At 55.6% G+C, this 23883-nt stretch overlaps 1 protein-coding gene across 1 annotated transcript; it reads left to right on the forward strand.

Annotated features, from left to right (window-relative positions):
* Positions 1 to 5345: 5345 nt before the first annotated feature.
* On the forward strand, positions 5346 to 9993 carry MYCN (MYCN proto-oncogene, bHLH transcription factor). The gene is made up of 2 exons (XM_036434645.2): positions 5346 to 6198; positions 8366 to 9993. Exons 1-2 carry the CDS (start codon positions 5442 to 5444, stop codon positions 8992 to 8994), a joined length of 1386 nt encoding a protein of 461 aa, XP_036290538.1. The 5' UTR covers positions 5346 to 5441; the 3' UTR covers positions 8995 to 9993.
* Positions 9994 to 23883: the final 13890 nt, after the last annotated feature.

A 23883-nucleotide genomic window follows, 5' to 3' on the forward strand; every position in this document is an offset into this window, starting at 1 on the left:
CACAAATTCCTTCATTGTCATGTTAATTGTTCCTGCACCCACCTAGGTATGTGTCCATCATTTTACTTTTCATCCAATCCCAGGGGTTTCCCAGTTTTGCTTTCTCCCGCCTCTCTAGTCAATCACCAATGGATTTCACGTGACTCACTTACATCCTTTTCCTTTGATTGCAACGTATAAACACAGATGTAACCCGCCATTCTCCCAATCCATTGAGGTTTTGCTTCCCAGCGTAAGTCAACAGTTTGGCTCAAACAAACTCACAAAAATTCCTTACAGGTTTCAATGCTCCCCCCCCCCCCCCCCCCATTAACATTAGCCACCATAAACTGCCCAGCTAGGAATTTATGATCAGATCACCCTGTCAGGTCACTTTCCATAGAACCCCTTTTTTTGTTCACAACTGTATCCTATCTGCTGGTCCATCTTAGGTGTGTGTTCCCTTCCCTCCGAGATGAGCGCTTTGAGGCTGTCTTATCTCCGTTCTGAATCGGGACAGTTGGTGCACGCTGAACCGAACCCTGTCTCTGCAGCCCTCTGAAGAGGGTTTCAACATTTTTAAGAAGATTCTCTGCGTGTTTCTCTACAGGCTGATTTGGAACCTGCAGTGACAGGGTTTCTCCGGGAGTCTTTTATCTTCCCATTTGCAAATGAAAGTACCAATAAATACTTGTTGAATTTTATCATTCTGCTAACCTTCAAATTCAGACTTGTCAGTAATTACTGGCTGGCGTTAAAAGATGGAAATTAGAGCTTGAGGTCCAGGAAGGATACACGGTTTGCTCGGAGGCATACCGAGTCAGCAGGGCTCCGGTCTTCCTCTCCCTTCGTTTTCTGCTCCTGTTTGCCCCTTGGCAGAGGGCAGTGGGGTGGGGAAGGGCACAGGGCTGGTGAGAAAGGGCCAGGGCGGGGCTTTTTGTTTGGGGTGCCCTGACCAAGAATTGAACCGGCCGCCTTTCTGTGAACCACAGTGCCCAACCAAATGAGCCACACCAGGCAGGGCGAAGGTGGGGACTTTTAAACAAATCAAGGGGGGTAGAGGTGGCATCTGTGCCTATTTTAGCAGGCCTGACATTTTGGTAAAAAATAAAAAAATAGCCGAAACCGGTTTGGCTCAGTGGATAGAGCATCGGTCTGCGAACTGAAAGGTCTCAGGTTTGATTTCGGTCAAGGGCATGTACCTTGGTTGCGGGCACATCCCCAGTAGGGGGTTCTGCAAGAGGCAGCTGATTTATGATTGTCTCTTATTGACGTTTCTTTTCTTTTCTTTTTTAAAACATATTTTTATTGATTTTTTACAGAGAGGAAGAGAGAGGGATAGAGAGTTAGAAACATCAATGAGAGAATCACCAGGGATGTGCCACAACCAAGGTATTATACATGCGCTTGACTGGAATCGAACCTGGGACCTTCCAGTGCGCAGGCCGGCACTCTATCCACTGAGCCACACCGGTTTAGGCTCTCATTGATATCCCTCTCTCTTCCTCTCGGTAAAAAAATCAATGAAATCTATTTAAAAAATAAATAAAAAGGTAAGGCAGGCAATTCTGAGTGCCTTTTCTGGGCAGTTGCTGAGGGCTGAAGAAGGCTCTGAATGACAAGCATCTCTCCTTTGCCGATGAACAGACACCATCGTGGGCCCTGGCCAGTAGCTCAGCCGGTTAGAGCGTCGCCCCGATACACCAACGTTCCAGGGTTCGATCCCTGGTCAGGGCACTGACAAGAAGCAACCAATGCATGTGTAAACAAGTGGAACAACACGAAGCTCCTTTGTCTCCACCTTCTCTCTATCACCCATCCACCAACCAATACACAAACCATCTTGGAAGAGCTGGCTGCCCTGGAAGGGACTGCTTCAGGGACCTCTGCCTTGAACAACAGGATTGAGTCCTTGTCTGTACAGGTTGCTTCTCCTGTTGACACCACCCAGCCCCAAGCAGGCCCTCCACCGAGGGGCTCACCAGTCAGTCCAGCGAGGGAGGCAGCCCATTTCCCCGGGGACGGGGTGGGAAGCGGCATTAAACAAACACTGCCAGGAATATATCATTACCGATGGGGCAAAGGATGTTTGGAGAGAATACAGCAGGAAGGCTCGGTTTAGATGAGGGGGTTGGGGGCGGGGGGAAGCCCAAGTGGGGTGTGAAGGGCTTTGGCCAAAGCGAAACGCTTTGCATATGTGAGGGAAGTCATAACAATAAGAAAGGTGCGCGGAAGGGCAGCGCATCCTCATTCATGGGCCACTTCCTAGCGCTGAGCCAGCTCCCTCCGGCCCGGAGCGAGGGAGGCCTCAGGGCGGCCCTCACAGATGCTAATGCCGGAGCTGCTCCCGGGCCGGGCCTCTGCACCCCCCTCTGCATCTGGTCCCCAATCCTGAGCTGAAGACCGGGGTGCGAGAGTTTCCAGGTTGGAAAAGGAGCTATAAACTATAAAGGAACTTTCCCAGCCCGACCCGGGGGCCAGGCTCCCCACCCCACACTGTCTGAGGATTGTTTTTCAAAGCAGAACCCCACCTCCCTGTGTGCCTGGCTGCGAGGGGGGCTGTGCGGGAGACCTGAGCTGCTCCTGGGGAGCTGGGGGGCAGAGGCGATCATATCTGAGCCCTCCTTCCTCCCCACCCCCAACTGGAGGGGGGTGAGGCGATGGCTGCCGGATGGAGGTGCTAATGTCCCCGGAAGATTCTTGGCTGATCCGATCACAACAAGAATAGCGGACGCTCGCCAAAACCAGTTTGGCCCAGTGGATAGAGCTTCGGCCTGCGGACCGAAGGGTCCCAGGTTCGATTCCGGTCAAGGGCATGCACCTTGGTTGCGGGCACATCCCCAGTAGGGAGTATGCAAGAGGCAGCTGATCGATGATTCTCTCTCATGGATGTTTCTAGCTCTCTATCCCTCTCATCGATGTTTCTAGCTCTCTATCCCTCTCTGTAAGAAAATCAATAAAGTATATTAAAAAAAAATAATAGCGGACACTCACACTTGTGCGCTGGGCACTGTTCTAAGCCCTTTTCCTGACTCTCACGTCTCAAAGCAGCCCCATGGGTGAGCACAGGCTACCAAGACCATTTCGCAGCGGAGGAAACCGAGGCACGGGGGTGGGGCTGAGCAGGGACAGCAGCTTTTCTTTCTTTTCGCCGCGGACAATTCGGAGACCAGAGTTTCGATCCGACCCTGATGCGTGGGGCCCCTGTTCCCTGCGCTGCGGGCGGCGCCCTTACAGCCCCCGGGCCCGGCCGGCAGCCCCGCTCTAACGCACGGCCTCCGCGAGGTGTCGCCTTCGGCCGGGGAACCCGCCGCGGCGCCACCCTCCACGCCCGCGGTTATTTATTTATCTCCGAACCAGGGGGGCGCCCCACGCCTGCCCGTGCTCAACCGGGACCCTCCAGCGGCCCCGTCTCCCCCACACGGTGACCGTCTTACACCCGGGGCAGCCCCACCCCCGGAGATCACCAAGGGGCACGGATCCGCGGGGCCGCAGACCGCACAGCGGCGCGGGCAGGGGCGGGGGCGGCTCCCGGGAGCCGTCTGGGCATTTATTTTTTCTCTTTTCTCAATGCCAGGCGATCGCGGGCCGAGCGGGCGCTGCAGGGCACGGCTGGGCGCGCCGCTGGCGGGCAGCGGGCAGCGGGTGCAGGCGCGGCGGCCTGGGCGGGCGGCGGGGTGGGTTTGGGGGGGCCTCACCCCGGCTTCCCCGGCGCTGCAGCCCCCCTCCCCTCCGCGCAGAAGAAAAGCAAGTGGCTTTTGGCGCGAAAGGCTTGGCGCCTCCCCTGATTTTTATGGAAATCAGGGGGGCGGGGTGCAGCCCCTCTCCGGGCCCGGCCCCCGCCCTCCCCCGCCCGCGCCGCAGCCCCCCGCTCTCCCCGCCCTCCGGGTGTGTCAGGTTTTCGGTTAATAATATCCCCCGAGCTTCAAAGCCCAGCCAGTGACAGTCATCTGTCTGGCCCGCCGGTGCCTGCGTGCGGGGGGCACGGGAGCCGCGCTCCGCCGAGCTCCGCGCTGAGCCAGCCGGCCGGGCGCGTACCGACTGCGGCCACCGAGGACCCCCCTCCAGCCCCCCGGCCCGGCGCCCGGGGACCCCGCGCACAGCCTCCTCTCCCCCGGATCCCCGCGCCCGCGGAGGTAAGAGCGGAGCGGGGGTGCACGCCGCCCGGCGCCCCGGGAGCGGCGGGGAGGGAGGGAGCCGGGGACCCACCGCCTCGCTCCTCGCGCTCGGGGCGCCCCGCGATCCCCTGGGGACCGGGAGCTGCTGCTTCCGAGACAAAACCTCCTCGGGCTTTTTCTTTTTCCTCCGGAAAATGCAGTCCTGCCCCCCCAAAGGCACCCCCAGCTCGGAGAGACCCGCCCTAATCCCTGTGGTTCTCTCGCCTGCACGGCTCCACCGCCAGACAGGCACCCTCCCGGGGAAGCGCGTTTGTCTGCGTCCGCGCTGCCTGCGGGGGCCGGCCGGCGCCCACCCCGGAGCTGGGCTCCCCCCAGAGGGTGCCCCGGAGGAAGGAAGGAAGGAGGGGGTGAGGCGATGGGCGAGGCCGCCGCCGCTCGTCCTCCGGGTCCGGGCGGCTCGGGCTCCGAGGAGACGCTGCTCCCCGGCGGCGACCCTCCTCCCCGCTGCTCCCCGGCCCCTCCGCCCTCCCCGGGGACTGGGGTTCGGGCTGCTCCCTCGCCCTCGTTGCGGGATCAGGAAGGCCGGGGGTGGGGCTCTCCCTCCCGCGGGTGGATGTTGTGGGGCCTCTGCTCGGGCCGGGGAGGGGGTGGGTGCGTTCTGCTGCTGTCTGCAGAGAAAAAGGGTTTTTTTTCCATTTGCAAAGTTTCGAAAACCCCCCTTCTCTCGCTCACACGCCCCAAGGTTGCCGTTTCCCAGGGAAGGGGGAAGAGAGGGGGATTGGGAGACTCCAGACCCCGTGCCTGGCTGGGGCGCCGCGCGGGCTTGCCTGGGCGCAGCTGGCCCCGCACGGTGCCACCGGGCCTGCGGGCGGGCGGGCGGGCGGAGCCGGGGAGCTGGGATCCTGCAGCCGGAGCAGCGCCCCCCGAAACCCCCGCAGAGCCTGGTGTGAATGAAATGGCAGTTTGCAAAGTTGCAGAGCCATTGCACCCCACCCCCCAACCCCGACCCCCCGCATCTGCACGCCCCCGCCCACCCCGCGCGGACGGCGTGTGCACAAAAGGAGGGAGGGAGGGAGCGAGCCGGGCAGGACTTCCTCCACCTTCGGGGGCGCGGGGCGCAGTGGGGGGCTTGCAGGGGAGACGGAGGGACCCCCTCCCTCCCTCTCTCCCTCCCTCCGGCTCCGCTAGCCAACCTCCCGTGCTTGTGTCTGTCGGTTGCAGCGTCGGAGGCCGGTGCGGCCCCCCGCGCGCCCCCCGGGAAGGAAGAAGCGCCCCCCGAACGGCGCAGGGAGGAGGAGAGGCGAGAAGCAGCGCCTCTGCGGCGGCCGGGAGCGAGGCGAGCCGATGCCCAGCTGCACCGCCGCGTCCACCATGCCGGGCATGCTCTGCAAGAACCCGGACCTCGAGTTCGACTCGCTGCAGCCCTGCTTCTACCCGGACGAGGATGACTTCTACTTCGGCGGCCCGGACTGCAGCCCGCCGGGCGAGGACATCTGGAAGAAGTTCGAGCTGCTGCCCACGCCCCCGCTGTCGCCCAGCCGCGCCTTCCCGGGGGAGCCCAGCCCCGAGCCCCCGGACTGGGCCACCGAGATGCTGCTGCCCGAGGCCGACCTGTGGGGCGCCCCGGCCGAGGAGGAGGACGCGTTCGGCCTGGGCGGCCCGGGCGGCCTGGCCCCGCACGCGGTCATCCTGCAGGACTGCATGTGGAGCGGCTTCTCGGCGCGGGAGAAGCTGGAGCGCGCCGTGAGCGAGAAGCTGCAGCACGGCCGCCCGCCCGGCCCCGCCGCCCCGGGCCCGGGGGCAACCCCCGCCGCCCCCAGCGCCGGCCGCGGGCACAGCGCGGGGGCCGGCCGCGCCGGGGCCGCGCTACCCCCCGAGCTCGCCCACCCGGCCGCCGAGTGCGTGGACCCCGCCGTGGTGTTCCCGTTCCCGGTGACCAAGCCCGCGCCCGCCTCCCAGGCCGGGGCCGCTCCGGGGGCGGGGGGCGCGGCCCCGGCCGGCGCCCCGATGGCCTCCCTGTCGCGCCCCGGAGCCCGGCCGGCCGGGGGCGGGGACCCCAAGGCGCTCAGCACCTCCGGAGAGGACACCCTGAGCGACTCCGGTAAGGACCGCCCCGGGGTGCTGGCGCGGGGGTGCGCGCCCTTTGTCACTGCGGCTGGGGTTAGGCTCGGATGGGGGGAGCGTTTTGGAAGTTGTGATGATGGCTGACTGCTTTTTGTTATTTTATTTTATTTTACTTTCTGGGCAAACTGACCCCCAAGATCAGGAGAGAACGGTTGAGTGAGAGTTGCTAAGAGGGTGTTACCCAAAGTGTCACCTGCACTGGAAGCTCCTTCTACCCTCTGGGGGGCCCCAACTCCATCCCTGGGCCTCATCCGGTCTGGTTGCCCACCTCTTTGCCACATAAAACTACTAAAAAGTGGGTAGGAAGCAAGGGGGCCGCTGGCTGCATGACTCGGACAGAAACCTGTTAGCCCTCTAGGGGAGAGGGACTTGACCCAGGTCAGGGTTTGGGGGTTGGGGGGAGACCCCGAGAAGACACAGGCATTGTGCAAAACCCTGCTCGGGCACAGAAAGTTAGGGGGATTGCACAGAGGACTTGCAGCAAATTTTATTTTTCAAACCTGGGTGCTATCTCTTCCCCCTCCCTTTGTGGCTGGTGGGCTGCTTGCTCCTGGTAGGTGGCCGGCAGGCGGCGATATTCCGGGCGGGCAGAGGCTCGGCATGGCTGGGTGGGGGGATAGAGGGGAAGGGGCCACCCTGCCTCCATCCAGCAGCTGGCAGCTAGTACCGCCGAGGTTGTGTACGTTCCCAGGGGGCCGCCTCTCTCCCTGTGCAGGGACTCGGGGTGCAGGGCTGCGTTCTAGCCAGAATTCCCAGGACTCATTTCTGATCCGGAGTTGGGCTAACCCGGTGCCCTTCCAGGTGTGGGCTGGCCCTCCGGGAATGCACACGCCCAGGAGCACTCGTTGATGAGTCGCATGCATTGTGTGCTGGGCGGCGCGGAGGGCAGGGCTGAGAGGAAGACTGCCTGGGGCCTCGGAGGTAGAGAAAGAACTCTCCTCCCCAAAGACTCAAAACAGCCCTTGTTTGGGGGCTGGGAGGCCCTCGTCCCTGGAATCTCCTCGCAGCCCAGTGTTTTCAGAATGCAGGCGGATTAAAGGCCTAAAATTTCCTTCTGGGCCGGAGAGTGGATTCCGCCGAGGCTCCTGGAAGGAAACTTGGTGATAAGCCTCCGGCTTGAAGCGGGTCCTGTCCCTTTAATGTCTGTGCCTTGACAGCTCGCGGTGAGGAAGCACTTCCTTCCAACAGCTGTCTTCTTGGCAGAAAACCAAAACACGGGCTTAAAGGGACCCACAGGCTGCAGCAGCCTCGCATTTCGGCTTTAGAACAAATCCTACAATTGTTCAGCTTTCCGGTCCCCTTTCCAGATCAAGCAGGAGAAGAAGTGTTTTGATTTTCCATGCTTGCATTTTTTTAAACAATAATTTTCTATCTGGGCACGGAGTAAATGAGGAGGAGGAGGGGGTGGGGGGGCATGATGCTACACGCTTTTGTTGTTGCTGCGGTTATGACTGACTGGCTCCCGGGTTTGGGGTTCGAGCGCCTGTGGGGTAGGACTCGCTAGGGGAGATGGGGGATGTGTGCTAGGTGAAAAAAAGGGCTTCATTGGATTGTTCTGTACGTTTGCTTAAGGGCCTAACGTTAGATGCAACCGAGTGTGGAATTGCTAAATGGGGAGTCTCCATTCTTGAGCGCGGAGATGGAAATATAAATAAGTTTGGGGGCTAGGGTAGCCCGGCGATGGTGTTAAAAGCTACCATCGACTGAGCATCTGTTTACCAGGCCAGCTCTCTGCATATCCCAGGTCCATCCCGAGAACCTTTGCGGTATGGGTCCCATTTAAATGGAAACTAATGCTTCCAAAGGTAGACTCTAGAGACTCGCCCAGAATCACACCCCCAGTGTTGTGGGATGGAGCCAGGATTCTGTCCCGCCCCCACATCCCAGGTTCTTTCTGTATCTCCCACCTGCTCCAGTCGGTCTGGAAGCTGAAACCGCTAGGAATATGGGGGGAAGGGAAAAGTATTTACAAATATGTTTCATTGAAAAGATCTAAAGTGCATTCCTCTTCCCATCTATGCTGATGGGGCCCTGAGTAAGAGCCAGACGCGCCCGGGCCTGGGAGAGGCGGTCCAGAGGGAGGGAAACGGTCGGGTGCCTGTGTCTCCCTCTGAGAGTAACCCCCTCCCCTCTTGTTCTCGAAGATGACGACGATGACGAAGAAGACGAGGAAGAGGAGGAGATCGACGTGGTGACGGTGGAGAAGCGGCGGTCCTCCGCCCACAACAGCAAGGCCGTCACCACCTTCACCATCACCGTGCGCCCCAAGAGCGCGGCCCTGGGCCCGGGCAGGGCCCCCCCCCACCTCGCGGGGGACCTGATCCTCAAGCGCTGCGTCCCCATCCACCAGCAGCACAACTACGCCGCGCCCTCGCCCTACGTGGAGCCCGAGGAGGCGCCGCCCCAGAAGAAGATCAGGAGCAGCAGCGAGGCGTCCCCGCGGCCCCTCAAGGGCGGCGGCGCCCTCCCCGCGAAGGCCAAGAGCCTGAGCCCCCGCAACTCCGACTCGGAGGACAGCGAGCGCCGCCGCAACCACAACATCCTGGAGCGCCAGCGCCGCAACGACCTGCGCTCCAGCTTCCTCACGCTCAGGGACCACGTGCCGGAGCTGGCGAGGAACGACAAGGCGGCCAAGGTGGTCATCCTGAAGAAGGCCACCGAGTTCGTGCACGCGCTGCAGGCCGAGGAGCACCAGCTGCTGCTGGAGAAGGAGAAGCTGCAGGCCCGGCAGCAGCAGCTGCTCCAGAAGCTCGAGCTGGCGCGGACTTGCTAAACGGTTCTTTCTCCAAAACGGGACAGTCACTGCCACTTTGCACATTTTGATTTTTTTTGTTGTTGTTTTTCGTTTTTTTGTTTTTTTTTTTACATTGTTGACATTAAGAATGTTGGTTTACTTTCAAATCGGTCTCCTCCCTCCCTGTCGAGTTTGGATCTGGGTGGGGAGCAGGACATGTGGGGAGGGGCGGGGGGGTTGGTTCTGCCAGGACCTCTGAGGGATAGGGCCTGGGTGATGATGGGATGCTGTGTGGCCCATGAGGGTTCCTCGGAGTCACCTCCAAGACAGTCACTTCCAAGACAGCTGAGGGAGGGCGTGACAGGCGTGACCGTCGGGAGCCTCTGGGGCCGTGGAAGTCACCTTGTTCCGAGTTTCCAGACATCAGAGAGTCATTCCTTTTCAAATGGTGCTTATGTTCCAGCAGATGCCAGGGGAGGAGGGGGTTACCAGTCCAGACCCCCCCCCCCCCTCCCCAGGAGAACACTTCTGTAAATACCACTGCCACACCCGCCTTTTGTATGCGCCCGGGTAATGAGGTGGCTTTCGTGGCCAGTATTAGACTGGAAGTTTCATACCCAAGTACTGTAATACCTCAATGTTTGAGGAGCATGTTTTGTATACAAATATATTGTTAATCTCTGTTATGTACTGTACTAATTCTTACACTGCCTGTATACTTTAGTATGATGCTGATACATAACTAAATTTGATACTTATATTTTCGTATGAAAATGAGTTGTGAAAGTTTTGAGTAGATATTACTTTATCACTTTTTTGAACTAAGAAAACTTTTGTAAAGAAATTTACTATATATATATATGCCTTTTTCCTAGCCTGTTTTTCTTCCTGTTAATGTATTTGTTGTTTGGTGCATAGAACTGGGTAAATACAAAGTTCTGTGTTTATAATTTCTTTTCAAAATGTATATATTTAGTGCTGCATCTTATAGCACTTTGAAATACCTCATGTTTATGAAAATAAATAGCAATTAAATGATGCAGCTTTTTTTTTCCCCTCCCCCCTTGATGGCACGCTAGTTAGACTATTCCTTAAGCAGTGACCTTCATAGCACATAATTTACTGAGGGAATCCTGGTTGGGGGTGGTGGGGAGGGAACTGTGCTTAGAAAGGTTTTAAGACCTCTCTTCCAGGTTCCACAGAAGAGGGATACTATTAGTGACTGCCTTGTAGCAATGGCACTCTTAAAAAAGCATTTTCATTGTTGGATAGTTCGTGGAATTAAACTAGGATGTCAGCTAGGGGCTATTAACTGATTGACCTACTTATAGATGTGGACAACGTATTGGTGTTGGTCATAGTTGTCCCATTGGCAGGTGGCTTCACATTTTTCTTTTTTAATATATTTTATTGATTTTTTACAGAGAGGAAGGGAGAGGGATAGAGAGCTAGAAAGGTCAATGAGAGAGTAACATCGACCAGCTGCCTCTTGCACACCCCCTACCGGGGATGTGCCCGCAACCAAGGTACATGCCCTTGACCGGAATCGAACCCGGGACCCTTCAGTCCACAGACTGACGCTCTACCACTGAGCCAAACCGGTTTTGGTGGCAGGTGGCTTTACATTTTGGTGTCAAGTGTAGTTTGTCTTCAAGAAAGCATCCTTCCAAAGTTCTACTGAGCTTCAGTAGAACTTCCTTGAAAGGTTCTAGGCTGGCCAGGCACTGTAGCAGAATATGCAAGCCATTGTTCTCTCCTCAAGGAGCTCTCAATCCGACTCAGAAGTAACTAGAAGTGACAGGCGTGTGGCCCAGATCCAGTGACCTGTCCCTTCCGGAGACTCAGCAGGTGTAGTGTGCTCTGTCCATTGGCAGCTCCTGTCACACAGGCTGGCATTGGGGCTGCCCCTGGAAGCAGGACCCACCTCTGCAGGCTCTGGGGGACAGCCCAGGGCCAAAGGGTGGGGGGCAGGCACCCGGGAGAGGGAGGGGTTTCATTTTCCCTGATGGGAGGTGACACCACTCTGGGGCCGCTTGGGAGGTAGTCTACTGAGACCTGAAAGCCTGTACAAACCTATTTCTCCTCAGGTGGAAGGTACCCAGTTATTTTTCTAAGATTTCTTCCAGATTTTTAGCTGTGCATTGAAAAGGGCCTTTAGCGTTACCGAGAAGAAAACAGGGCCAGGGATGATAATGTGCTTTGTCTGGTCACAGCTTGGGTAGGGGTAGAGGGGCGGGCGGGGGGCAGAGATGGGACAACCTGAGCCTGTCTGCTTTGGCCATTTGACAGAGGCCAGTGGGAGGTTAGAATCCCTACTCCGTTCACAGCCACAGGTCTCAGCTCTGAGGTTGGTGCTGCCGCATTGCTGAGGGCCAGGCCATCCCCCACTAGAAAAATAAGGAACCGGCTTTGAAAGTCCTTTTTAAATTGTCATTCAAAAGGCTTCCTGATCATTTGCATTTTACGAGACCCAAATCGCCTTGCTTGTGTAATCCTGAACCAAACCAAAGAGCAGTGTGACCTCAAAGTAACCCAGCACCTGGGATTATGGGAGCCCAGCTTCTCTCTGTGGTGCCCATTGGGCCTACCTGGGAGTCTAGCCGTGAAGGAAGGAAATAACGAGGCCCTAAACTGATTCCTTGCATGCTCCATTTTTGCTCTGGCCACTGGGAAGCTCAGAGCCAAATTCCATATCTCGTGTACACATCTGGCTCCCATTCTATCTAAGTGTTTGTGACCTCTTTGTTTGTTTGTTTTTTAGGCGCCGGGGTTGGCCAGCATCTGGAAGCCTTCTCGATCTCTTGTTTTTGATTTTCAGTTTAACAACCTTTAAAAATGTTCTTTATTACACTTTACTGAGAAGTTTTTTTCGCACTAGGTGGATCATGAATTGTATTTAAGTGTAAAACTAAATACCACTTGCCTTTATTGGCCCAGCTGAGGGAAGGTGAGCTCTCAGTTATCGATGAAGTAATTGCTGCAGTCACAGAGTTGAACCCCTCGTTTCAATCATGAGAGAAACCATGTTTGCATTCCAAGAGCAGTTTTGAAATGGCTCCACAACAGGGAAATCAATGAATCCCAGGACTTAGGTAGAGCCCAGAGGGCATCTCCCTGAATGACTTCATTTCACTCCAGTAGTTCCCCTCACTTAGGGGAGAAAGCCCAAACCCCGCAGCCTGACTCAGGCTGTCCCCATCCTGGCTCATCAGCTCCATCACCTACTCCCCCGCTTCCCCTACATGCACAGGTGCCCCTCATTCCAGCCACACCAGACACCCTGGACCTTTCTCACCTGGGGCTTGTTTCACCACCCGAGTCACCCAGCTTCTGGTTATTGAAATCCTTTCCAACCTTGAGTGGCAAACCCCATGCAGCCTCAGCCAGGAGATCTGCCTTGCACCCCCAGGTGGGCCCTTAACTGGTGACGTTGCATCACCTCTGAAGAGAGAAGAAGTGGTCTGAGCACTGTCTTGACCATGGGCTCCCCTAAGGCAGGCACAGTGGCTCATTCGCCTCTGACCTTCATTCAGTCCCCGCCGGGTGACTGACCCGATGATGGCAGGGCCTTGGCAGATGCCAGCAGAATGGCTGGTGGCTGAGCAGCAGCGGAGGGAGGAGCCAGGAGAGGAGCAGGTGGGGCTGATTTCCATGACAGGTGCGTCTCCTGCCACCCCCCTTCCCTTAGCCGCCAGTGACCCAGCAGTCCTGACTGCTGGGAGTGAAGGGAAAACGCAGAAGGGGGGCGAGGGAGGGGGGCTATCTTCAGGAAGCCCACAGTCTGGACAGGAGGGGAGATGGGAGGGACTGGTGCGGGTGGGGGACTGTGCTAGGCTCTGTGCCTTCAGACTCCCAGTTTGGTACTCTGTTGGAGGAAGCCGGTTTGCTGGGCTACCAGAGAAGCACAGATCACCTATCCCAGGGGTCGGCAAACTGCGGCTCGCAAGCCACATGTGGCTCTTTGGCCCCTTGAGTGTGGCTCTTCCACAAAATACCACGGTTTGGGCGAGTCTATTTTGAAGAAGTGGCGCTGGAAGAAGTTTAAGTTTAAAAAATGTGGCTCTCCAAAGAAATTTCAATCATTGTCCTGTTGATATTTGGCTCTGTTGACTAATGAATTTGCCGACCACTGACCTATCCTATGGTGACAGTGGTTACAATGCCTCCCACTTCTGTGAAGCCGTGTAGAGACCACTCAGTTCCTTCACACTTGAGTCTGACCTTTATTCAGACGATCTTTATAACCTTTATAACAGTCTCTCAGGAGTGTTGACTAGTTCGTCATATTTCATTTGGGGAGTTGGGTCTTTTGGTTTTGACTTTCATTAATCTCTGTGGTGGTTATCCTTTGAAAAAAATCTTAATCTGGGTTTTCTTTAGAATCTGCCATGAGTAGATTTGGGAGCAGCTTGGAAGCCACCAGCTCAACCTTCCATTTCAGAGGTGGGACCCAGGCAGGGTCCATCAGGATTCTTTTCTTCCTCTTCCTCTTCCTCCCCACTCCCTTCCCCTCCGTCCCTCCCTCCTTCTCACAGGGCACATTTATTTAGCACTTACCGTGTGTCAGCCACGGTTCCGGACACAGGAGACATCAGTGAACAAGAGACCAAACTCCCCCAAGCCCCAGCTTTCATGGGCTTTCTAGTCTAGGAGAGAGAGACAACAAGAAAATAAACACAGTGCGTGAAGGACTCAAAGAGCATTCAGCAAGGTGGTGAGAGTGAGTAGAACAGGAGGGAGGGATTCTGGCAGCCACAGCGGAGGGAAATGGGTGCAGTTTGGGGTGAGATGGTCAGGAAGATGCAGTGAGACAGGGAGCTGTGGGGCTGGCAGGGAGAGCACCCGCCCCCCCCTGGAACCAGGCCTCTGGCTTCCCTAGTGGGGGTTCTGCCTCTTCCACCTTCCTTTGTCACTGACAAAGGCTCCCCAACTTCTTTCTCTCTTTCAAGGGGAAGCGCCGGAGTAGCAGTGAAGAGTGGGATCTGAATGGAGAGGCCCTGGTCTGACTCTGCCTCCCACACCCACACACTCTGGGCTGTGCCGCTTCCCCATTGGCCCAGCAATGGCACCACCCATGTCCCGGGGCTAAGGGGTGACGGAAGCTAACTTATATGTGGCACATGGGAAAGCGCCTTGAACCTGGGTGCAATTGAATCTATTAAAATAACCTAGTTTCGCCGAAACTGGTTTGGCTCAGTGGATAGAGCGTCGGCCTGCAGACTGAAAGGTCTCAGGTTCAATCCCGGCCAAGGGCATGTACCTTGGTTGCGGGCACATCCCCAGTTAGGGGTGTGCAAAAGGCAGCTGATCGATGTTTCTCTCTCATCAACGTTTCTAACTCTCTATCCCTCTCCCTTCCTCTCTGTAAAAAACCAATAAAATATATTTTAAAAAATAATAATAAAACTTGGTTCCTCATTGACACGATCCTTCCTCTCTCTTTTTTCCCTACGTCACTAAGAGCAAAGAATATTCAAGAAAACATTTCCTGGTAAAACAAATCCACAGCCTGAGCTCAGCAAAAACGCTGTGGACTTTTGTCCCTCCGAGGGGCCATGCAAAACCTGAAGACGAGTTCCTTGGAAACAAATGAATGTGTGCTTTGAAGCCCATTGAAGACGGAGCGGCGGAATTTGAGTGCCCCAAACATCCACGCCGCCCACAATGGTTTATTAGTTCTCCTTGCTTGTAAAGGAAATCTCTTCATAGGCCACTGACCAGGGCTACCTGATCTCTTCTGATATTGACAGATCATGCTACAGGACATTCAGCCCGGAACCTTTGACCAGAGGTAACAGAGCCTTTTTATGGTCGAAGCAGACGGGCCTGAGGGCACAATGCTCGGCTGGAGAACGTACACAGCGTGTACCCCGATGACAAAACTCGCGATTCTGTGGGATGGACTCAGAAGAGGCAATGCGACATTGATTTCCTTCTGCGGTCCAGCAGGCCGAGAATTTCAGCAGGCTTTTGGGGTGGGGGGAAGGTGGAGAAACTAGTCCACTCCTTCAGAAATCTGCAGCCTGTTACGGGTTGGATTGTGTGTCTTATGCCATCCTCCGCCATTTGTCTGAGGGAAGGCATAAACGCAGATCCTCCCCCTCCCCCCAACAATATCTTGTTCGACGTGGATGGGGAGGCAGCCCTGGGTCAAAAAAATACTTAGTTTACAGACGGAAGCCCTCGGATCTAAGCTCCTTGTTCGTTATTTTCGACCTTGGCACAGGAAGGTAGCGTCTGCTGCTCAGTTGTCATGTCGGTGAGAGGACTGGGTTGGAGCTGGTGATCTCCAGTTCCAAGGGTGGAGAGCCATGGAGCCCCAAGGATGGCTTGGACCGCTGCCCCGCCTGCAGGGCGTGTGCATACTCTCCATTCAGAATCCCAGACACACGTCTCCACTCACCAACTCCGTGGCTGAGGACAAGTCACTTCCCTTTGAACCCCACGCTCGCCATCCCTGTAACAGCAGTAACCATCACCCAGGTCCTCACAAGGATCAGATGGCAGAAAGGGTGTGAGGGATGGGTGGCACATTGGGACGTCTAGGAGATCTGGGTCAGCATGTCCTCCCCACGTCTCTGCCTGCCTTCTGGACCCATCTCTCAGTGGGTTTCCTGGTAGAAATGCCTTCACAGACAATAGGCACCCCTCTGATGGCTCTACGCCACCCAGAACAGGCCTCTGCTCATCGCAGATGCTCCATGACCGTTGTTACTAGTTATCAGCAATGGGAAGACTCGACTAATTGTCCAAAGCCGGCTAGAGGCTCTCAATCTGTGCAGATGAACTGTCTCACCGGGACCTGGAGAAGCCGTGATCAATCTGATTTTTAATGGGGTTGGTTACTCAAATAAAAACTAAATAAGATAACAGACATCTAACACCTGGGGTTTTGCTTGGGTGGGTTTAGCCATTTTCCTTTGGCATGAAGCCAAGCAGAACAGGCAGTTGATCCCAGAACTAGAGGCTGGAACCGCCCGAGCTCCAGGGAGAGGCATTGAATTGTCTTGGCTGGCGAAGAGGGCAGGGCTGCGAGCTGAGTTTGCCACTGTAAACGCTTCCATTTCCTTTGGAATACGTCTTTCCGGTCCTGAGCTGGTCCTTTTTCTGAGCGTGCTGAGCTAACACTGTATCGTGTCTTGAGGGAAAATGCTTTCTGCCCAAAACCCTCTCCCCCAAGCGTCTCATTGAAAGAGTGCAGTGGGAGGCGTCCATGGATGCCTTGAACTGGAATCTTCTGGGCTGGCAGTGAATACATTTCGTTTGACACATATGGAGGCTATTTCTCCTGGGGGTCACCTCGCTGGGAAATTCCTCTGCGGGATAAACGTGCACATGTCAATGTGTTGCTCTGGTGGGAGCTTCCGTCCTGTGGGGCTGGCTGTGTGCGGAGGCGGCCCTGTCTCGTGGCCCTGGGTTCTGCCGGTGGGAAGGCCACAGGAGGACCTGCCCCTTGTCCACCGTGACAATCACAACGTGAAGATGTTGGAGCGAAGAAACAGCACTTGGCTCCAATCAAGCCCTGGCTTCAGGGCGGGGTGGATGCTGAGGGCTGGGCGATTGAAGTGGAAACAGCCATCAAATGCTCATTATAATGTTTGCTGCTGTTCCAGCCCTTTCTCCACAGTGCTCTCATTGAGGGGGACAACCTTTGGCAGGGCTGTGGCTTCTCTCTCTCTCTTTGCCTCAGGTGGTCGGTTTGTCTCTGACTGTCCCAGTGTTAAAACTGGACACCCTGCCCAGCCGACATGGCTCACTGGTTGAGCATCCACCTATGAACCAGGAGGTCAAGTTTGATTTTCAGTCAGAGCACATGCCTGGGTTGCGGGCCCAATCACCAGTAGGGGACGCGCAGGAAGTGGCCAATCAATAATTCCCTCTCATCATTGATGTTTCTCTCCCTCTCCCTGCCTCTCTGAAATCAATAATATATATATATATCACTCACACAAAAGAACCAACTGGAAGTCTGGGGAACAGTTTGGAAAGCCAGGGCCAGGGTCCCTCTCACCTGGTTGACCAGCTGGACGGGACTGCCTACCCAGGAGGCTGGAACTCCCCAGTGCCCACCTCCGAGGGCACAACAAGCCAGGCTACGTGGAAGAGTCTGTCCTGCAAGAAGGGCCTGGACAGAAGCCGCCTTGGCGTCCAGCACACGGATCTGAGCTCTGAAAACACTGCCAAGTGACCTTGGGGCTGCGCCATGAGGAGCGAGGTCTTTCTTTGGGGATGCCAGTGGTCACGAATGACAATGAGTGTGAAGGTGGTTGGCCCTACCCAGACGCTGGGCACCAGGAGGCCGCTGGCCTGCCCAGTCCCCTGAGGCTCTGGAGTCCCTTTAACTCACAATGATGGGGGTGATAGCACTTCAGAAGCAGGTCGGTGATGCTGGACTCTGCCTTCTAATCTGACTCCATGACTTGCCTGCATGGTCAGGTCTTTGCAAGGATACAATCCTCCTGCGAGCCTGTGGGTCGCCAGGCTGTTTCATCAGAGAAGCTGCTAGGTCAGGCCCCTTAGAATGGACTTGGACCTCCACTCGGGGCGAGGGCCCTGCATGCACCCAGTGGGGTTCGCTGCCCGCTGGGGCGCCTTCCTTCCTGGGCAGCTGTGAAACCGTCTTGGCTCCTTCAGGTGGGGGCACGGGCTGACATTCCTCAGGATGTGAAGGTGTGTCCTGGCCTTTGAAAAGGGGGCTTTTAAAGAGGTGTTTACACATATTCAGCTTTGGGGGAAACCCACAATTAACTCCCAAGAGCCACAGTTTATATATTCCGCAAAACCTGGCTGGAGGGCTGAAGATCCTCCGGGCCCCGGGCCCCCTGAAGGGGACAGGATCTGTCATGTTAATGGATGCGCATATTATTAAGCAGAGGGACAAAGGGCCTGGGAGTGAGGGCTTTGTGGGGACTCTTCAATATGCAGATGGACCCGTACTATACAGGGGGTGGGGGAGGGCCCTGGGCGAGTCCACCCCTGAGGCTGTCCCGGCCGAGAGAGGCTGCAGCTCGGGGTCCCCTCTGCACAGACTCGGAGCTCCGACACACTCTGTGCCCCACCACCCACGCAGGGACACCCCACTGCATGATCACTGAAGGCGTTCGGGAGTAGAAATGCAGTGTTGGTTTGATTTCTGTCGGTTACAAATGGCCGCTCCTATGGATGGCCAGGCTTCCGCCCTCTCCTGAACCAGCACCACCGCCTCCTTCCGGGGGCTTCGCGGGGAGATGCAGAGCCCCACGCTCTCCTGCTCACCCCGCGTGTGCGTGTGGCTGAGAGGGAGGGCGCATGAGGAGAGAGCGGCACTGCAGGCGGCCGGCCACACGGGAAGGGAGGGGTGAGGTCTGATTAAATAATTGAATCAACACCCCTCCCCTGGCCACTGACCTTTAAACAACTTCCCAAGGACATTCCCTTTCGCTCAGACCACATTCCACTTCCTCAGACCATTCTTTCCCTTCAGACCACTGGCCCAGAGAATTCCTCCCCCAACCCCCGACCACCCCCGGTCTAAAGTCCTTTAAAATCTCTGACTCCCTGCCGAAACCGGCTTGGCTCAATGGATAGAGCAGCGGCCTGTGGACTGAAGGGTCCCGGGTTCGATTCCGGTCAGGGGCACGTACGTTGGTTGTGGGCACATCCCCATAGGGGGTGTGCAGGAGGCAGCTGATCAATGATTCTCTCTCATCGATGTTTCTAACTCTATCCCTCTCTCTTCCTCTCTGTAAAAAATCAATAAAATATATTTAAAAAAAAAATCTCTGACTCTTCATCCCTGGGTGCTGGCACCATTTCGGGGCTCAGCCCATCTGGTTTTCCAGATGACCTAATACATTTATAATTCTTTACTTTCGGCCTCAGTGACCTTAATAGGAAGTAAGAGGTGAACCCAGACAATTTCCAGAGGAAGAGGTGCAGGAAGTGGGACAAGAGCATGGGGAGCCTTCCCCCCTGCGGAGACAGAGTGCCAGGTGGCCTTAAAGGATGGTCGGATCGGCCTGGTGCAGAGAGACAGAGGAGTCTTGTGGGTGGAGGGGGCAGCCCAAATGGAGCAGCATGGAGAGGCAGGGCATGCTTAAGGCTCACGTGTATGTGGAAGTGGCAGGTGAGAAGGATGGGCTGGGCTGGAGGACTGCCTCCAGGCCATGGAGAAGGGCCAAGGTGTCTCAGCAGGAGAGGGACAGGATTAGGTCCTGTGTGATGTTGCGAGCCAACTATGCAGATGCACCGAATCCTTGCAAAGGCCCCTTGATGGTGCTTCTCAATCGTAGTAACGAGCAGCATCGTGCCTGCTCCCCCAGAAGGCCTCCCGCACTGGACACGGTGGGGAGGCCTGGCCTCGGGAGGCCTGGTCTGGCTCAGCGAGGCCACCACTAGAGTTTGTTCACCTCCAGCCAGACTGACCCTGAGCTGTCTCTCTCCTCCGCACATGTCCCCGGGGTGATAGGCCCACAGCCCACCTGTCTTCCGGAGGCCAGATGAAGGGCACCCTCTTCACAGACCCTCTCCTCCAACCGCACCCAGCGCTTCCCCTGCTCCTTTGGTGCAAAATGAAAACAACTCCTCCCTCTCCCCTCCCCCATGGTCACTATGAAAAAATTACACAATAAAGAAAAATATAAAAGAGAAAGAAGACTCTCAGTTAGTAATCTAATTTTCAGACAGAACCACTATTAAAGTGTTGGTGTATATCTTTCTAGATTTTTCCATATACACATACATGGATGGGAATGTGCCTGTCTTGTATCTTCGGTAGGTTGTTAATTAAAAAAAAAATAAAAAAAAAAAATATATATATATATATTTAATTGATTTTCCACAGAGAGGAAGGAAGAGGGATAGAGAGCTAGAAACATCGATGAGAGAGAAACATTGACCAGCTGCCTCCTGCAACCAATGTACATGCCCTTGACCGGAATTGAACCCGGGACCTCTCAGTCCACAGACCGACGCTCTACCACTGAGCCAAACCGGTTTCGGCCAGGTTGTTAATTTTTATTACATACTGTGAGTAGCTGTATTTGGATCTTCCCTGTCTTACTGGGAGTAAGGGGCTCTCGATGGGGAATGTGTGCTCCCTGTCTTCTCAGGTGTTGCCCACAGTAGGCACGCAGCGAGTGGGGAGCAAACCACTGAATGGCATTCTCCGCATCAGTCCCGTAGTGAGACTCTTAGGTTGTGCTCTGTCTGAGCTCTTCCTACGTCCAATAATCCGAAGAAGATGATCATTACGTCCCTGACATGGGAAGAAGGAACTATCTTCCCACAAACCTGGTGACTGGGGTGTCCTTGTTGGCAGTATGTCCCCAAGCTGATGATGAAATGTATTCGGGCTGTGTCCATGCAAAACCCGGAACCCACCTGCTTGAGAGTGGACTACTATCTTTTCTCATCCTTTCCAAAGCAAGGCAATCTTGGGGTATCCATGGACACTTAGACTCTGAGAACAATCAATTGTTGGAATGGCGAGGGGCTATGAGGCATCTTTGTGAGGGTTAGAGAAAGATGTCCTCTCCTCCAAGGCAGATGCAGCCCCCGTGTGCGTGGCGTGAGGACAGAATGCAGCTGGACACCAGCCCCCTTACCCCTCAGGAGGAAATGACCTGAACAACTGCATCGGCCATCCTGGTGCAGAATGAGTGGGATTGGAAAGGGCAGTTCGATATGTCTGCTCAGGAGTCTCCTTTAAGCAAATAAGCCAGACCATGTTGTGCATATCAGACAGTGGACTCACACAGTCAGCCCGAAGAGGGGAGAGGTGATCCCCATTTTACAGATGCAGAAATTTAGGTCAAGCCCAGCAAAGGAGCCCTCCTCCTCTGGAGTCGGAGTGGGAGCCTGGTCTTGGGGTCCCGGGCCTGGTTTGCTAAGTCAGCCCTGTGCACCCTTCCCAGGGCCCCAAGGTGACAGGGCAGGCCGTTATCAGAAACAGGGGACAAGGCCTTCCCGCCTCTGGGGCCGGGCCGCTGGGGCTGGGCCCGTGTCCCTCTCCCTCCTCTCAGGGGCCAGGCCCTAATCGCCTTCTTTGGAAGCCTTTGTGCAGCCCGCTCTTTCATTCCGGGCCCGACACAATGCAGGGGTGAGCGGAGGTCAGATTTTCAACCTTCGGCTCTGGATTTCCTGTCTTTTGTGGGGTGGAGGACAGATTATGCCACCCGGCTTCCTGTCATCTCAGCCCCGGGGGTTGCCGCTCCCTGGCGCCGGCCGCCCTGGGGGACTGGGGAATGCCCGGGAGGTGGGGACGGGCTGCCCTAGGTGCCGGTCACTCTGCCTGCTGCTGGACGGTGAGGGTCTTCTCGGTCTGTGGTTATTGAGAATGCCTTCTGAGGGGATTTGGATTCTGGCTGCATCCTCAAGGTCGCTTGCAATATGGTGGCTTAAAATAAACCCCCGTTCCCACGAGCCAGCCCTCCAGGGAAGGAGAGTGAGCCCCCAGGAGCAGAAGAGCTCAGCAGAGAGGGCTTTCGGAGACAACGCCTGCTCAGGGGAGGGATCTGGCAGGAGAGGAGGCAGGTGGGGGCGGGCGAGTCACAGTTTCCGAGGGCTGCCACAACAAAGTGCCCCCAACGGAGGGGCTTAAAATAGCAGAACTGTATCTCTCCCACTTCCGGCGGAAGTGTGGAATCCAGGTGGCCTGCGGCCCTGCTGTCCCCAAGGCTGCTCCATGTTCCTCTCCCAGGTCCGGGGGACGCTTGCAATCCTTAGGATTCCGTGGCTGGTCCGCATGTCACCGCCTTCACCTTCTCATGGAGTTCCTGCTGAGTCTGTGCCCTCACAGGGCACCCCCTGTGTCTCTGTCTCAATCCCCCCCTTCTCGGAGGACCCCGGTGATATTGGATCAGGGGTCTACTCTGCTCCAGCCTGACCTTCTCTTAACTCATCCCCTGGGCAAGGACGCAATTTCCAAAAGAATCCCATTCCGGGACTCTGGGGGTTAACACGTCCACACACCTTTTTAGGGGTCACACATCAACCCCATAGGGTGGGGGTGGGGGGTTCAGGCCAGACGAGTTTTATTTGCTATCTGCTCTGTGCCAGGCCCTGGGCTCAATCCTGGGGCAACGGAGTTCTCAGGATGGTCTTTGTCTGTGGGGAACCTGCAGTCTAGTGGGGAGAGACCACAGGTGTGGACTCGATGCTATAATACAGCGCAGTGGATGCTGGGAATGGATCGAACACAAGGTAATGAGGGCTTTTATAAAGACCCCCCCACCCCCATAATCATGGGAGGCTTCCTGGAGGAAGGGGCATCCTACAGAAGAAGGCCATGACCTGAGAGGGACAGGGACAAGAACAGGAGAGACAGCGCCACAGATTCCAAGAGCACCCTGGGAGACCACATCTGCCAATAGACTCTGTCAATGGATTGGGTCAGGGAGTACCTCCCTCTGGCATCTGCCCTCTTCTCCAGCTGCCCTGGCTGCCTGCCTCATCCCACCTGCCCCAGTCCTCAGGCGAATGGGCACGTGTGTGGTGCTTTCCTGGCCCTTCAGTGCCTGGGTCCTCGGGTGAGAGGGAAAAGCCAGCACTACAGAAGCTGGAGGCCATTTTAACTGCTTTAATGAATTCATTTGATTCTTTTCGAAGCTGTGAATCATGACCCGCATTGTGTACCTTGAAATCGAGCAGAGTGAGCAATGACCAGAGTGACCAATGACCAATCAATGACTTTCTTTGCAACCTTGCTCCACTCCGTGGGACAAGCGTAGGACAGGAAGGCAGCATTCCATTCTCAGGAACCTTGAAAGGCGTCCCTTGGTCTTTCCTTTCAATCTCTCCCTCCGTTGTTCACACTGAGTCTGGGATAAAGCCCCCAGGCTCCTGGCCTGCCCGATGCCCAGGTTTCACCAGCCTGGCTGCACCTCAGTCCCTTGCGATCCAAACATTCCCCCTTCTCTTTTGTCTCCATTTGACCAAGTTTAACTCCAGGTTTCATACTCACACTGCTTTCTATCATCCAAATGACTATTCTTCCTGCCCGTGTCCTTTGAATAATTCATTTGTGTTTCTCTGACTGTCTACATCTGTTCTCCGCTCTCCACTCTGAGCTCCTGGAGGGAGCAGGTCCCTACATTAGCTGTCCTGAGAACCATGAGTACCCCCGCTCCTGGAGGCTTCACACAAGAGTTGAAGGTACGGTGTGAATGGCCTGAAGAATGTCACAGCATCATGACTCAACCAAAAGGATTTTTCCTTCCACTAACCCAGTAACCAATTAGGATTTACCAGACAAATATTTACAAGACAATTACTTTCAAAAGCATCATCCTGGATTATAGTATTACCTGTGCCTAAGTAAACACAGGGCAGGAATCGGAGGCTTTGAAAAGTTCACTTCAACTTAAAATGAGATTAGAAATAATGACAGGGCGCTGGAGGAGCTGTTGGGAATGAGGAAGGAAGCAGACTAAAACCTGAGCCCGGGAAGGATGCACACCCCAGACATCCTTCCCCGCACAATTGGAAACGGATACAGCAGCAAAGACGTGGGCACTTCTGAGCTTCCAGATTCCTCTGCGGCTGTTTCTGCGCTCAAGGGGTAGGAGAGGAAATACTATCCCTGTGCTGTGGGCCCCACGCAGAGAGGGAAGCAGGACCTGACTGGGTGGCTCAGTGGTTGAGTGCTGACCTATGAACCAGGAGGTCACTGTTCAATTTCCAATCAGGGCTCATGCCTGGGTTGCTGGCTTGATCCCCTGTGTGGGGCTTGCAGGAGGCAACCGGTCAATGATTCTACTCTCTCTCCTTCCTTTTTCTCTGAAATCAATATATATATATATATATATATATATATATATATATAAAAGAGGGAAGCAGGAACTCCCTGTACAGGGCTGTCTAGTTGCAAAGTGGGTCAGATCCTGGTTCTGAATGGCCACCCTCTGCTCCTCAGCTACCCAGGGCACGGAGTAACGAATCTGAAAACAA

Source organism: Pipistrellus kuhlii, unplaced genomic scaffold (genome assembly GCF_014108245.1).
Source record: "Pipistrellus kuhlii isolate mPipKuh1 unplaced genomic scaffold, mPipKuh1.p scaffold_m20_p_13, whole genome shotgun sequence".
NCBI classification, from domain to species: domain Eukaryota; kingdom Metazoa; phylum Chordata; class Mammalia; order Chiroptera; family Vespertilionidae; genus Pipistrellus; species Pipistrellus kuhlii.

Coding starts and splice junctions, on each gene's coding strand:
- MYCN (XM_036434645.2), top strand. CDS start 5,442: ATGCCCAGCTGCACCGCCGCGTCCACCATGCCGGGCATGCTCTGCAAG. Junction 6,199..8,365: donor GGACACCCTGAGCGACTCCG/GTAAGGACCGCC, acceptor TTGTTCTCGAAG/ATGACGACGATGACGAAGAA.